The 16,874-nt window shown below is 35.7% G+C and overlaps 2 protein-coding genes across 2 annotated transcripts in view; both read right to left on the bottom strand.

The window, feature by feature from the left end:
• Positions 1-553: 553 nt before the first annotated feature.
• Positions 554-5,428, bottom strand: LOC108774887 (uncharacterized; the record flags this gene model as incomplete). Its single annotated transcript, XM_018541116.1, has 2 exons — positions 1,484-5,428; positions 554-937 (listed from the first exon to the last, which is right to left on the bottom strand). Coding segments are annotated over exons 1-2 (4,329 nt in total), but the record flags the coding sequence as incomplete, so codon positions are not given.
• Positions 5,429-6,304: 876 nt separating this feature from the next.
• The window catches only part of LOC108774886 (uncharacterized), a 12,419-nt gene continuing 1,849 nt past the window's right edge, over positions 6,305-16,874 (bottom strand). Inside the window, exons 2-3 of the mRNA XM_018541115.1 lie at positions 7,325-10,116; positions 6,305-6,778 (exon numbers count right to left, since the gene is read on the bottom strand). Of these exons, the coding sequence (XP_018396617.1) occupies positions 6,305-6,778; positions 7,325-10,116 (3,266 nt within the window). The remainder of the gene's footprint in view (positions 6,779-7,324; positions 10,117-16,874) is intronic.

The following is a 16,874-nucleotide window of genomic DNA, read 5'->3' as shown; positions in this document are numbered from 1 at the left end:
ATAATAATTTGTAAACGTATACTTATGAAGATATACGTGAAAACTTGTTAACTTACACACCAAAATCTTGAATCAAATATACTGTTCTAGGTGAGAGATTAAACTATATATATATATATATATATATATATATATTGTTTAACGTCTACAACTAATTTGATGTAGATTGCCACGTATGCCTCTCTATGTAATGAAAATTTGCTTGCACACGTGCGATTCCCGCTAAATAATTAGCATTCAATCTAATTTGTAGAGATTCTTTATTTCTCATCGAGAACTGATACAGATTATACTCGGTCAAAATCAAAACTGTAACTGTACTATAAACAGCGACACGTACGCGCTTTTCTTACGCTAGCGCCGCTCTCGCCTTATTCTTAAACTTCTAAGTGTTGCGTCAAGCGCGAAATCAAAAAACGTCCAAACATCCTGTCCCCTTTGAACTGACCAGTTCAAATAATCATTACAAATGTTCGTTCATAGGAAGCAGTGCGACATTCTTTACTGCACGTTTATAATTTCCGTTTGCAGTCCTGATTGCTATGACTCTTACAATGCCATCTTGGCCAGGATATAGTTCAGTAACCCGGCCCAAAGGCCAATACAATGAAGGAGTTTTGTCTTCGCGCAATAAAACTAAATCACCTACATTTAAATTGCCTGTTCCTGATTTCCATTTTGTACGTTGTGTCAATTCAGTCAAATACTCCTTGCTCCATCGATTCCAGAAATCACGTTTAAGTTTCTGAATGTGTTGCCACTGGGACAATTTATTAGTTTGAGTATTTGTAAAATCAACTTCTGGGATTGATGAGAGCAAACCTCCAATTAAAAAATGACTTGGAGTCAATGAGGCTAAATCATCTGGACTCGATGACAGTGGCGTTAGCGGTCTAGAATTAAGTATTGCTTCAATCTCGATGATAAGCGTATTAAACTGTTCAAATGTAAATAGAGTATCTTTAGCTACGCGAAATAAGTGATGTTTAAAAGACCGCACGGCTGCTTCCCAAATTCCTCCGAAATGAGGAGACCGGGGTGGGATGAATCTCCAAACAACTTCCTGTTCACTCAGCTAAGCTGTCATCGCATCCTTATGAGTCGCAGTGTTTACAAAATCATACAATTCACGTAGTTTATTCTTTGTACCAACAAAATTGGTCGCATTATCTGACAAAATGAGGTTCGATTTACCTCTTCTACTAAAAAATCGTTTTAATGCAGCTATAAAAGCCTCAGTGGATAAATCGCTCACTAATTCTAGGTGAACAGCTTTTGAAGCTAGGCATATGAAAATTGCGACGTAAACCTTAATTTTATTACGATTGCGATGCTTCTTTTCCTTTATCTGAAAGGGGCCGCAATAATCAACGCCGGAATTTGTGAAAGGTCGTGAACATTCGAATCTATCTTTAGGAAGATTACTCATTGTATATTCTGACATTCGCGGTTTCGCTTTAAAACAAGTTATACATTCACGTACAATCTTTTTGACCTGGCCTTTCGCATTTACTGGCCAAAACTTTTGTCGAACGTGATAGAGTGTTGTCTGAGGTCCTGCATGTAGTTGTGATATGTGCGCATTCTGAATAATTAATTCTGTTATATAATGATTTCCTGGTAAAAGAATTTGATACCTTTGATCATAGTTTAACTTAGCATGCACAAGTCTACCACCAACTCGCAATATTCCGATGGAGTCTAAAAACGGATGTAATGATAAGATCTTACTATTATTTTTGAGAGTCTTTCCTGCCTCTAATGATTGTATTTCTCGTGAAAATGCCTCGGATTGAACTAATTTAATGATAACAGACGTCGCATGCTCTAGCTCAGAACTGATTAGATTTCCCTGAACCTTATGCTTTGAACGACAGTTATTGATAAACCTAAGACACCATGCCACAACTCTACGAAGTCTCACAAGCGACGAAAATCTCCGCAAAAGATCAGAGCTTCCTTCTGTTTTCAAGGAAATAGTCGTTCGTTGTTCTGGAATCTCAATTGGAGTTAATGTGAGCTTTGGCCAATGTTGCTCATCATCCGACAACCATGTCGGTCCATGAATCCAAAGGGTACAATTGATAAGTTGTAATGGAAAGATTCCTCTCGAAAGTAGGTCGGCTGGATTGTCTTGTGATGAAACATGTCTCCAACTAGCTGATGTCATGGCCTCCTGAATAGCAGTCACACGATTTGCTACAAAAGTTTTTAAACGATATGGATGGGTATGTATCCAATGTAAAACTATAGTTGAATCCGACCATAAAACAACCTTATCCACGGTTACGTGGAAAGCCTTTAACACTGTTTGACAGAGTTGTGATAAGAGTAATGCTGCACATAATTCTAGTTTAGGTAGCGACAGCTTCTTCTTTATTGGAGCTACTCTAGACTTTGAGCAGATTAACATAACCTGGTGTGCATTGACCGCGTTCGCAGATCTCATGTAAACACATGCTCCATAAGCGACCTCGCTAGCATCCGCAAATCCATGCAATTGTAAGTCAACTGCTTGTTTTAAACAAACATGTCTAGGAAACGAAATGTTGTTTAATTCAGACATACTTTCTTGAAATGTTTTCCATGCTGTATGAATCTCGATTGGTACTGTTTCATCCCATGATAGTTGTAGCTTCCAAATGTTTTGCAGCAATATTTTGGTCTTTACAGTGACTGGGCCTACTAGTCCCAAGGGATCATAATAGGAAGCAATTTGTGATAAAATCAATCGTTTTGTTATCTTAGATGAATCTTGACATTTCGTAAAATGATATAAAAAATTATCCTGCTGTGGATTCCACAAAATCCCTAATGTTTTATGCATCTCTGAGAATTCGAGACACCAATGTTCTTGTCGTTCAGCTGATTGGGATTCAATGAGCTGTGGATGATTAGAGGCCCATTGCCTTAGTTCGAAGCCTCCGCTACTCAACAACTTTGTGATTTGAGTCTTCAATATCTTAGCTTGTTCCAGTGTTTCCGTTCCTGTAAGTAAGTCGTCAACATACATATCTCTTGTGACAATTTCGACTGCATCTGTGTAGTTTTGTCTTTCATTTTCCGCTAGCTGAATTAAAGTGCGTGTTGCCAAGTATGGAGCGACCGATGTTCCATGCGTTACTGTGTTGAGCTCATAGACCCGTATTGCTTCTTCCGAATTGTTTCTCCATAGAATCCTTTGAAATTTATGATCGTCAGGATGTACTAATACCTGTCTGTACATCTTTTGAATATCCGCTGTGAATACTATGTCATGTAGACGAAATCTCAGCACTATTGAAAAGAGATCTTGTTGCACCACTGGACCTTTGAATAGAGTGTCATTCAGCGAAACACCACTTGTTGTCTTTGCTGATGCGTCAAAGACCACTCTAAGTTTAGTGGTTACACTTGATTCCTTTATAACTGAATGGTGAGGAAGAAAGCATCCTTCTTGCATGATTGGCTCTCTTATTTCTGTCATGTGTCCAAGTGATTGATATTCTTGAAGAAAGTTATGGTATTCATCACGTAACTTAAGATTTGTATTCAGTCTTCTTTCCAAACTCAGTAATCGTTTTACAGCTATTCCATACGATTCGCCTAATTCTTGTTTCTGCTCATTAAATGGTAATCTTACTGAATATCGACCAGAAGGAAGTCTTTCTATGGTTTTCTTGTAATACTGCTCACAGTTTTCATCCTCCGGCGATAATGTCTTCTTAACTGGTAGTTCTTCTATCTCCCAAAACCTCTGCACAGCGTCATCGAGTGAGCATCGAGAGATGTGGCATGAACTAAATGATAGTGAATTACCAAACTCAGTTCTACCAGCCACTATCCATCCAAATTTTGTTTTTTGTAATATAGTTGAGCCTGTTTTTAATCTAATCTGTCCTACACATAACAAATGATAGAAATATTCCGCACCAATAAGTATGTCAATCTGTGACGGTTTATCAAATCCAGGATCTGCTAGATTTAGATTTTTAGGAATGCCAAGTGACTCGCGATCAATTACTTTCGGAGGTAATACATCTGTTAATCTTGGAATAACTAGACAATTTAATTTGAGTTTAAATGCATTCACCCTAGATTTGACTAACACGCTTGTTGAGGATTTAACATGTGAAAGAGTTTCTCCGATTCCCTTGATAGGAATATTTACAGTGTTCTTGGGCAACTTCAGTTTATTACAACAGTATTCAGAGATAAAGTTTGATTGCGATCCTGCATCTAAAACTATTCTACATGAATAAAATTCGCCTGTAGTGTCCGCAACATCTACTACTGCTGTGGATAAAAGTATGTGTGATGTATCGCTTATTCGAGAACTTAAAATCTGATTGACTGCCTGTGATGTTGCAATTTGAACCTGAGATTGCTCCTCTTGCTGAATGTTTTCTCCCTTTACTTGATTATTTTCATTCGCTTTGACTGGATGTGGTAATGTATGATGCTTACGATCACACTTTCTGCAGTTACTTGCCTTACACGCTGAAACCTTGTGATTCGATCTGAAACAGTTAAAACACAAGCCTGCCCGTTTGATAGCTTCTGATTTGTCACTCTGACTCATGGCCTTGAAATCTTCACAGTTCTGTATATTATGCTGTTTTCCGCAAACATGACATTTCATCTTGGACTGAGTTTCAAATAAAACCTGCTTCGTCTTACCAACTGTTGTCTTATTTGTATCCATAGGAATTGCCTCTAAAACGTGACACCTGTTACGTAAAAACTTCAAATATTGTTCAAAAGTGGGCATTTGTGAACCATCCAGAGATTTTTCCCACTCCATTTGTGTTTGTTTATCTACCTTTGACCCAATCAAGTGCAAAAGCAATGCGTCCCAACCTACTACTGGTTGTTCTAAAGCTTGTAATGAATGTATATGTTTAAGTGCAGTGTCGACCAATGCACTCAAACTCACTGAAGACTCTTTAGATACTGATTGTAATTCAAATAGTGCTCTAACATGATTCTGAATAATAATACGTTTGTTACTGTATCTCTCTTTTAATAAATTCCAAGCAATTTCATAATTTTCTGCTGTTGAGGATAACGATTGAATAATTTGAGCTGCGTTGCCTACTAAACAAGATTTCAAGTAATTAAATTTTTGCACTGTTTGAATCTTCACGTTATTATGGACTAATGCACTAAAAGAATCCTCAAAACTTAACCATTCCTCATATTTGCCATCAAATTTTGGTAAGGTTATGGTAGGTAGTTTAACACCATTATTATTTGTCCTCAAATTCTCTAATTGAGTTAATACTGCTTGCATATTTACGTCTTCTGAGGTAGCATTAATCGAAACTGCACTGTTTCTACCTGAATCTACATATTCTTGTGCCGTGGCTATGGCTTCGTAGTAGCTATTTTCATAAAATTGTCTTGATTCATCGTCATCAGCATTTTCAGCCAGCTCTATTGTGTACATTCTCAAATTCGGAAAGCAATGGTTTTGCTTTTTCCAAACGCACTTTCAGCACGTTGTAATCACGTTCATGAATATAACTGTCTAAAAAACCTCTAAATCTCGTTAATGTTGCCTTTAACAAACCACGCCGCTTTTTCAATTTACTTACATCGTTTTCATTCATTATGTCTGTTTCTCTGAAAATGCTTTTGACTGACTTTAACCTTAAATACTCTACTCACGTACTGTTACTTACCGACTAATCTTTCTTACCAGTTTCTTGTTCACACTTCAAAATTGTGTGAACGCCTCGCCTCGCGATTTCTTAACTACAATGGACAATATGGCTGCCAAACGTGAATCTTCGTCGAAATTTGACTCTAACGCTCTACTTAGCGATTTCCTTTCCAATTCGTTTGTAGGTTATACAGAACGTCGTAATGACCTGTCTGTCCTCGCTTCGTATATCCAGTCGCTTACTATTCGAGATATTGCTATTTAAACCTTAGAATCTGAGTTCTTGTTATCTCGATGTTTTATATCCGGCATCTATCCTGCTCGAAGGACCAATTTTAACGTCTACAACTAATTTGATGTAGATTGCCACGTATGCCTCTCTATGTAATGAAAATTTGCTTGCACACGTGCGATTCCCGCTAAATAATTAGCATTCAATCTAATTTGTAGAGATTCTTTATTTCTCATCGAGAACTGATACAGATTATACTCGGTCAAAATCAAAACTGTAACTGTACTATAAACAGCGACACGTACGCGCTTTTCTTACGCTAGCGCCGCTCTCGCCTTATTCTTAAACTTCTAAGTGTTGCGTCAAGCGCGAAATCAAAAAACGTCCAAACATCCTGTCCCCTTTGAACTGACCAGTTCAAATAATCATTACAAATGTTCGTTCATAGGAAGCAGTGCGACATTCTTTACTGCACGTTTATAATTTCCGTTTGCAGTCCTGATTGCTATGACTCTTACAATGCCATCTTGGCCAGGATATAGTTCAGTAACCCGGCCCAAAGGCCAATACAATGAAGGAGTTTTGTCTTCGCGCAATAAAACTAAATCACCTACATTTAAATTGCCTGTTCCTGATTTCCATTTTGTACGTTGTGTCAATTCAGTCAAATACTCCTTGCTCCATCGATTCCAGAAATCACGTTTAAGTTTCTGAATGTGTTGCCACTGGGACAATTTATTAGTTTGAGTATTTGTAAAATCAACTTCTGGGATTGATGAGAGCAAACCTCCAATTAAAAAATGACTTGGAGTCAATGAGGCTAAATCATCTGGACTCGATGACAGTGGCGTTAGCGGTCTAGAATTAAGTATTGCTTCAATCTCGATGATAAGCGTATTAAACTGTTCAAATGTAAATAGAGTATCTTTAGCTACGCGAAATAAGTGATGTTTAAAAGACCGCACGGCTGCTTCCCAAATTCCTCCGAAATGAGGAGACCGGGGTGGGATGAATCTCCAAACAACTTCCTGTTCACTCAGCTAAGCTGTCATCGCATCCTTATGAGTCGCAGTGTTTACAAAATCATACAATTCACGTAGTTTATTCTTTGTACCAACAAAATTGGTCGCATTATCTGACAAAATGAGGTTCGATTTACCTCTTCTACTAAAAAATCGTTTTAATGCAGCTATAAAAGCCTCAGTGGATAAATCGCTCACTAATTCTAGGTGAACAGCTTTTGAAGCTAGGCATATGAAAATTGCGACGTAAACCTTAATTTTATTACGATTGCGATGCTTCTTTTCCTTTATCTGAAAGGGGCCGCAATAATCAACGCCGGAATTTGTGAAAGGTCGTGAACATTCGAATCTATCTTTAGGAAGATTACTCATTGTATATTCTGACATTCGCGGTTTCGCTTTAAAACAAGTTATACATTCACGTACAATCTTTTTGACCTGGCCTTTCGCATTTACTGGCCAAAACTTTTGTCGAACGTGATAGAGTGTTGTCTGAGGTCCTGCATGTAGTTGTGATATGTGCGCATTCTGAATAATTAATTCTGTTATATAATGATTTCCTGGTAAAAGAATTTGATACCTTTGATCATAGTTTAACTTAGCATGCACAAGTCTACCACCAACTCGCAATATTCCGATGGAGTCTAAAAACGGATGTAATGATAAGATCTTACTATTATTTTTGAGAGTCTTTCCTGCCTCTAATGATTGTATTTCTCGTGAAAATGCCTCGGATTGAACTAATTTAATGATAACAGACGTCGCATGCTCTAGCTCAGAACTGATTAGATTTCCCTGAACCTTATGCTTTGAACGACAGTTATTGATAAACCTAAGACACCATGCCACAACTCTACGAAGTCTCACAAGCGACGAAAATCTCCGCAAAAGATCAGAGCTTCCTTCTGTTTTCAAGGAAATAGTCGTTCGTTGTTCTGGAATCTCAATTGGAGTTAATGTGAGCTTTGGCCAATGTTGCTCATCATCCGACAACCATGTCGGTCCATGAATCCAAAGGGTACAATTGATAAGTTGTAATGGAAAGATTCCTCTCGAAAGTAGGTCGGCTGGATTGTCTTGTGATGAAACATGTCTCCAACTAGCTGATGTCATGGCCTCCTGAATAGCAGTCACACGATTTGCTACAAAAGTTTTTAAACGATATGGATGGGTATGTATCCAATGTAAAACTATAGTTGAATCCGACCATAAAACAACCTTATCCACGGTTACGTGGAAAGCCTTTAACACTGTTTGACAGAGTTGTGATAAGAGTAATGCTGCACATAATTCTAGTTTAGGTAGCGACAGCTTCTTCTTTATTGGAGCTACTCTAGACTTTGAGCAGATTAACATAACCTGGTGTGCATTGACCGCGTTCGCAGATCTCATGTAAACACATGCTCCATAAGCGACCTCGCTAGCATCCGCAAATCCATGCAATTGTAAGTCAACTGCTTGTTTTAAACAAACATGTCTAGGAAACGAAATGTTGTTTAATTCAGACATACTTTCTTGAAATGTTTTCCATGCTGTATGAATCTCGATTGGTACTGTTTCATCCCATGATAGTTGTAGCTTCCAAATGTTTTGCAGCAATATTTTGGTCTTTACAGTGACTGGGCCTACTAGTCCCAAGGGATCATAATAGGAAGCAATTTGTGATAAAATCAATCGTTTTGTTATCTTAGATGAATCTTGACATTTCGTAAAATGATATAAAAAATTATCCTGCTGTGGATTCCACAAAATCCCTAATGTTTTATGCATCTCTGAGAATTCGAGACACCAATGTTCTTGTCGTTCAGCTGATTGGGATTCAATGAGCTGTGGATGATTAGAGGCCCATTGCCTTAGTTCGAAGCCTCCGCTACTCAACAACTTTGTGATTTGAGTCTTCAATATCTTAGCTTGTTCCAGTGTTTCCGTTCCTGTAAGTAAGTCGTCAACATACATATCTCTTGTGACAATTTCGACTGCATCTGTGTAGTTTTGTCTTTCATTTTCCGCTAGCTGAATTAAAGTGCGTGTTGCCAAGTATGGAGCGACCGATGTTCCATGCGTTACTGTGTTGAGCTCATAGACCCGTATTGCTTCTTCCGAATTGTTTCTCCATAGAATCCTTTGAAATTTATGATCGTCAGGATGTACTAATACCTGTCTGTACATCTTTTGAATATCCGCTGTGAATACTATGTCATGTAGACGAAATCTCAGCACTATTGAAAAGAGATCTTGTTGCACCACTGGACCTTTGAATAGAGTGTCATTCAGCGAAACACCACTTGTTGTCTTTGCTGATGCGTCAAAGACCACTCTAAGTTTAGTGGTTACACTTGATTCCTTTATAACTGAATGGTGAGGAAGAAAGCATCCTTCTTGCATGATTGGCTCTCTTATTTCTGTCATGTGTCCAAGTGATTGATATTCTTGAAGAAAGTTATGGTATTCATCACGTAACTTAAGATTTGTATTCAGTCTTCTTTCCAAACTCAGTAATCGTTTTACAGCTATTCCATACGATTCGCCTAATTCTTGTTTCTGCTCATTAAATGGTAATCTTACTGAATATCGACCAGAAGGAAGTCTTTCTATGGTTTTCTTGTAATACTGCTCACAGTTTTCATCCTCCGGCGATAATGTCTTCTTAACTGGTAGTTCTTCTATCTCCCAAAACCTCTGCACAGCGTCATCGAGTGAGCATCGAGAGATGTGGCATGAACTAAATGATAGTGAATTACCAAACTCAGTTCTACCAGCCACTATCCATCCAAATTTTGTTTTTTGTAATATAGTTGAGCCTGTTTTTAATCTAATCTGTCCTACACATAACAAATGATAGAAATATTCCGCACCAATAAGTATGTCAATCTGTGACGGTTTATCAAATCCAGGATCTGCTAGATTTAGATTTTTAGGAATGCCAAGTGACTCGCGATCAATTACTTTCGGAGGTAATACATCTGTTAATCTTGGAATAACTAGACAATTTAATTTGAGTTTAAATGCATTCACCCTAGATTTGACTAACACGCTTGTTGAGGATTTAACATGTGAAAGAGTTTCTCCGATTCCCTTGATAGGAATATTTACAGTGTTCTTGGGCAACTTCAGTTTATTACAACAGTATTCAGAGATAAAGTTTGATTGCGATCCTGCATCTAAAACTATTCTACATGAATAAAATTCGCCTGTAGTGTCCGCAACATCTACTACTGCTGTGGATAAAAGTATGTGTGATGTATCGCTTATTCGAGAACTTAAAATCTGATTGACTGCCTGTGATGTTGCAATTTGAACCTGAGATTGCTCCTCTTGCTGAATGTTTTCTCCCTTTTCGAAGGCGAACACCTAGACACTTACTTCCTCGAAATCAAACACGTAGACACTTATATTTCCTCGACGACGAACATATTTCAATATTTCAATTTTAATATTTATATAATAACATATATATATTATATTATTAATAAATATTTTATATTATATTGAATAATATTTTATTTTTAATTATAAGATTAAAATCGCGCGCGCGTCATATGTGATACACCATGCAACACTGGTCTGCTGGTTAGATATAGATAGATAGAGTGAGATGATAGATAGAGTGAGATAACACATAAAGTCAAAGGCCCTCTATTATCGAAAAAACGAGATGGACATTTTCTCTGGTCGACGACGTTAATAATGATGACGACGTTTCTTAAAATTGAAACGTGAAAATTCACAGATCCGGACTTTGCGTCGCGATATCTCCGCTCGTAGGGCACGTAGGAAAAAAATGAAAGCACTTTTATTATACAATTTAAGTATTTCCTGTCGATTGAGCGTATGTAGAACTTGATCGGTTCAGCCGTTACTGAGATCTGATCATCTCGACCCCGAAAAATCTCCGTGTCGCGTAAAGGAGGCACGGCAGTGTCGCGCGCTTGGCTTAGCGCCGAGACACTACCGTGTCTCCAGATATTGAAGTGATTATTTTCAGGACCGTCTTAAAATTGTTTTTATTTTATGTATTATGTACAACTCTGTAATGTAATTATGGGGAGCGCTTCACTTGCACACTGTAGCTATTGCCCACTGCCCATCACAGCAACTTCTGCGAAGGAAATTTTTTTAACTTTTTTTTCTAGCGTTGTGATTAGCTTGTGCGCAACTGGCTAGTGTGCAATTGATATGCACCTATAATTATATCAAAATGTTAAATTAAACATTTCCATAATTATTATAATTATTTTGTGTACCTTAATATAAAATATTAAAATAAGTACCCGAAACAACCATTATATATGTGTTATACAATATCTAAGAAATTAATTGAAAATTCATGATGGAAGCAACACGCATAAGTGTTTTTTATAATTTTTCATTTAAAAAAAGGTGGTCCCTGCAACAACCCTTAGATATATATATAATACATATATATATAATACACACATACACATACATATATGTATTATATATCACTTCTTACTGATTTACCTTCATTTTCTATTAGATTTGCTGCTTTTTCAAATATTTTCGACAATTTGTGTGCACGTTGAGTCTTCCTTTTATAGTTCCTCATGCTTTAAATGTGAAAAAAAGGAGATATAAAGTAAATGAGCATAAGATATAAAAGATTAATGGTGTTACAATGTACCCCAGCGATATGTTACTTCTAACCCCAAACCGATGTTGCCAAAATTTATATGAATATGTTTGGAACTACTTAAAAATATTAAAAAAACACATGCACATAACTTGAAAAATTGTATTTTAGACATAATAAAACGAAAATACAATAAAAAGCATTTCATTTGAAAGTTTAAAGCAAAAAAGTATAACATTGTAAATTTACACTTACGTGGCTTGTCTGAACACAATACATATAATCTCTTTTACATGCAACACACGCGCGATTGGTGGTATGAAGCAAACGCAGGCCTCGATACTGACAAGGGAAGGTCCCCAGGTGTTTAGCTCCCAGAGGGCCGTAATTGGTCGGAAAATGTTCCTTGTGATACTCACAACAAAGATTGACCCATCCTAACCCCTACCTTTTCGATATTTTTGAGCACCGAATCTCCAAACTTTTGTTTCTTCATGACTTTCTACGCTGTTTTTGACATGCACGATTTGATTGCACAATAGCTTTTTTATTTTTTTATGCAATTCTGTGCGCAAAAAGTTACTTGTACAACAGAAATGGACCCCTTTTTCATATATTAAGAGAACATTGAAAAATATTTTTGGCCTTAAAACATAGGAAAAAGAAAAAATAATCTTCCATCTCTTCCATCGCACACGCGGGTTTTTGTGATTTTTGAGTACATTTTCTTGTGACGATTATGTGCTGAACTTAAATTTAAAATCTTTATGCCACTCTCCTTTAGCATTACCCGGAGCTAACGACGAGGACGTAGAGAGATAATGTAGCTCCATTTTTTTAACTTTTTTTTTGTTCTTTTTTGTTTTATTTGTTTTATTTTATTATTTTTATAGTTGTGAATTCCCGTACAGATTAAATTTAGATTTATTCAGTGCCAACACAATTTTTCTAGAAAATGCTTTAAACATAAAAGATTATTGCAATGTGCACATTTTATAAATGCGGTAGTGGGACACGCAGCCCAATTATCTAGAATTTCAGTTTTGTTAAAACAAATTTCAATTACATTTTGAAACTTGCCAGGATCGGCAACAGCATATCCACTTTTGTTAGTCGGTAAGACAGATTTCCTAACCTGAATAGTCGTCAACTTTAACATTAAATATCTCGGTTCGTAGGGCAGAGCGACGCTTATTTCTGCCAGATTCTTTCGTTTCATGCAAAAACGCGTCGAATAAGCCTAATTTGATCGATTTTTAAGCTGCTCGAGTGATTCTGTATAATTACCCAAGGTTAAACCGAACAGCTCTTGAGTTTTCAGTTTGTTAAGCGTCGACACTTTTACAAGAAAAGTGGGCGCTTTGGACGTTAATGAGATATATCTAATAATTTGCAAAGTCGTCATATGTGCGAGTCCTTGCTAGAGTAAGTGACAAAGCCCCCGCTAGGTACGGCCGCGGCATTCTTTGCTATTATTCGCTCGCGTTGTATAAATGAGTTTGTGGTTAGTACATAAGAAGTATACTGGTACGGTGTGGAATTATATTTGTACTGTGGATTGAACTTTGCACTGGACATTTTGTCAATTGGAAAACTATTAATAATAATTTGTGACACGAGCTATAAAAAAAAATTAACATGGATGCTAACCCTCACCACATTTTTTACCTTTTTAAATTAAAGTTCGAACAATTCTATGAATGTGTTAATACATCTATTTTGGAAAATTCGAACCCGAACAGTCTTGATTCCCATATCTCCAATAATCTATTTAATCTATTCCAAATATTATATGATCAATCGGCTGAAGTAAGATCAGAAGAATCTTTAGAAATTAATCATTCTAATTCTGATTTTTCGAGATTCAAGATTTAAATGAGGATCACGTCGAAGCCGCCGACTCTTTATCACAAGAATTTAATTCTCAAATGAGCCTTACAGACTCCTCAGAATCGTTGACTGTTTCAGATCCTACAGCTAACAATAAGAAAAGAAAAACTAATTCCGATGAAAATAGTTTACATGTTCCGAAAAAAAGAAAAATTGAAGCTGATGGTTATGATTTTTTGCATGAAATGGAAATTTCTTCTACACGTCAACCATTTTCATTTGAAACAATGAAAAAGATTATACAAATGAAAGATGTAAAAAAGCTGAAATTTTCTTCCATCAAATCATTATATCCTCGCTTACAGCCGACACACATAAGTAGATTCAGAAAATATGTAGAAAATAAAGGATCTTTTTTATTTAAAATGCATGAAATAGAACAGTATATAAAGAATCGATTTACTGTAGCAAGACAAAAATTCTTACCTGTTCATGATATTGATCTTCGTCGCTGGGCAATTGAAGAAGCAAAAAGAATGGGATTAGACAACTTCAAAGCAAGCCCACATTTTATTCTGAATCTAAAACGTCGACTTCGTATCTGTTCAAGAAGAGTAACTAAACTCGAACTAAAAAGCATTCAAATGAAAAAATTGATATTGAAAATCGCAAATGTGCCCATTTACAACTCACAAATTCCAAAATTCCTCATTACAGTTTAGATTTCATTATAAATTCTGATCAATCTGGGTTCTCAAAAGAATATTTTTCAACAAGAACTTTAAGTAACCGCGGTGAGAAGGATACCTTGCAATTAGTAAAAAGTATTTCTAATACCACACATTCATATATACAATTCAACCAATGATCACAGCATCTGGTAAACTTTTGTGTCCTATGTTAATATGCTTACAGGAAACAACTGGTAATGAGTTTGGACCCAGAGTTCATAAAGAGGTATTACAAAATGCATCGAGTAATTTGGTTGTAGTATGCAGCAAATCTGGAAAATTGACGAAGGAACACGTTAAAAAATGGGTAGTAGATTGTTTAATTCCTCATATAACAAAGGACACTTTACTTTTGACAGACAGTTGGTCCGGACAAACTAAAGACTTTTTAATAGATTCCTTAACGTCTGATAAAAAAAATTTGTTGGAAGCCATAACAATTCCTGCTGGCACGACAGGGCTTTGTCAGCCACTAGATGTGTACTTTTTCAGGCAGTACAAGATTTTTGTGCGTGCAATTTACAATCAGATGATGTTAGAACTTACAGAAGAAGAAGTACATGATAGAATGTTTTTTCTTAATATGCATTCACTTGTTCATAACCAACTAACAGCAGAACTTTTTCGTCCAATGCTGCAATATGCTTGGTACAAAAGTGGATATGCTGTTGCCGATCCTGGCAAGTTTCAAAATGTAATTGAAATTTGTTTTAACAAAACTGAAATTCTAGATAATTGGGCTGCGTGTCCCACTACCGCATTCATAAAATGTGCACATTGCAATAATCTTTTATGTTTAAAGCATTTTCTAGAAAAATTGTGTTGGCACTGAATAAATCTAAATTTAATCTGTACGGGAATTCACAACTATAAAAATAATAAAATAAAACAAATAAAACAAAAAAGAACAAAAAAAAAGTTAAAAAAATGGAGCTACATTATCTCTCTACGTCCTCGTCGTTAGCTCCGGGTAATGCTAAAGGAGAGTGGCATAAAGATTTTAAATTTAAGTTCAGCACATAATCGTCACAAGAAAATGTACTCAAAAATCACAAAAACCCGCGTGTGCGATGGAAGAGATGGAAGATTATTTTTTCTTTTTCCTATGTTTTAAGGCCAAAAATATTTTTCAATGTTCTCTTAATATATGAAAAAGGGGTCCATTTCTGTTGTACAAGTAACTTTTTGCGCACAGAATTGCATAAAAAAATAAAAAAGCTATTGTGCAATCAAATCGTGCATGTCAAAAACAGCGTAGAAAGTCATGAAGAAACAAAAGTTTGGAGATTCGGTGCTCAAAAATATCGAAAAGGTAGGGGTTAGGATGGGTCAATCTTTGTTGTGAGTATCACAAGGAACATTTTCCGACCAATTACGGCCCTCTGGGAGCTGAACACCTGGGGACCTTCCCTTGTGAGTATTTTTGTTCTTCACACGATCATTATATCTCTTATCATTTAAAAGATATATGCATTGTTACAACTTACCTCCGTTACAACTGGCCCCAGTCTCCCCTATTTAAGTAAAATAAACCAAAAAATTCATAACTTTTAGCGTAATTATAATTACTTTATTCCCATACAGCACGTAATATTACAATATTAAAAATATTGTAGCAATATTAATATATAGTTGCAATATTGCTGCTGTATTACGTGTTGTATGAAATTATTAAAAAACCATAACATAAAATAAAAATGTTGCTTTTAAGTAAAACAAAAATCACACAAGTTTTATAGCAATTATAGCTACAGAGATCTCCACTACACATAAGCACCAATTGTACTAAACGATAGTGATATTCCACAAATGCCCTACATTATAAGGCCCGACGAACATAAACGACATAAGAGACAATAATTTAAGCAGTATTGTAGCAGATATTAGCATCGTAATTATAATCAATAAAATTACCTTTTTAAAAAAAAGGAAAAAAGGCGCCAAGTGTGTTAGCCTCACAAAATAAAATGAAATCTTTTTAAATTGCGTCAATTATGAAAGGAATATATTTTCTTGATACATATATAAAATACTTTATTTCAAAAAGTAAAAGTACAAGAAACTTGGCGCTGCTAGACCTCAAAATATACAATAATAAGATAGTTATTAAATAATTCCGAATATGAAAAATAATAAGAAATTAATAGAAAAAGAAATAAGGACTCGTTATATAAAAATAAACAATATGAAGAGTCAAGGGCGATATAAAAAAAAATAATAAGGTCTCTCTCTCTCTCTCTCTCTCTCTCTAGCAGCGCCAAGTTTTTTGTACTTTTACTTTTTGAAATAAAGTATGTTATATATGTGTCAAGAAAATATATTTCTTTCATAGTTGGCGCAATTTAAAAAGATTTCATTTTATTTTGTGAGGCTAACACACTTGGCGCCTTTTCTTCCTTTTTTTTAAAAAGGTAATTTTGTTGAGATATCACGCATTTTTTGTAATGTTAAATATTTTTTATAAATCTGTATATAAAATATTAAAAAAAAAAACATAATAAAATATAATAATAGAGCTCTAATATAATAATAGAGCTCACTGTGCGTGCCTTCGGCCTTAAAATAAAAGGAAACAATATTTAAAAATTAAATCATATAAGACCGTGAGAAACACAACCAATAAAATGCCTTTAACGATCGAACTGTATCTTAGGTACTAATTATAATTCCGTGAGAATTTATATAAAACTAGCATCAAAACTCTCCTCTCCTTCTATGTTGATTAGCGAAATTAGAAATTGCACACCTGTAGCTTTAGCAATTCTTTTCAGATCAGCTTTTTTGCAACGAGAAGTCTAGACATGCGATTTTCGCGTTCGTTATC

The sequence above is a fragment of the Cyphomyrmex costatus genome, unplaced genomic scaffold, assembly GCF_001594065.2.
Source record: "Cyphomyrmex costatus isolate MS0001 unplaced genomic scaffold, Ccosl1.0 scaffold2753, whole genome shotgun sequence".
Classification (NCBI taxonomy): domain Eukaryota; kingdom Metazoa; phylum Arthropoda; class Insecta; order Hymenoptera; family Formicidae; genus Cyphomyrmex; species Cyphomyrmex costatus.
Note: the sequence above shows the minus strand (reverse complement) of the source record. Positions and strands in the feature narration are given on the sequence as shown.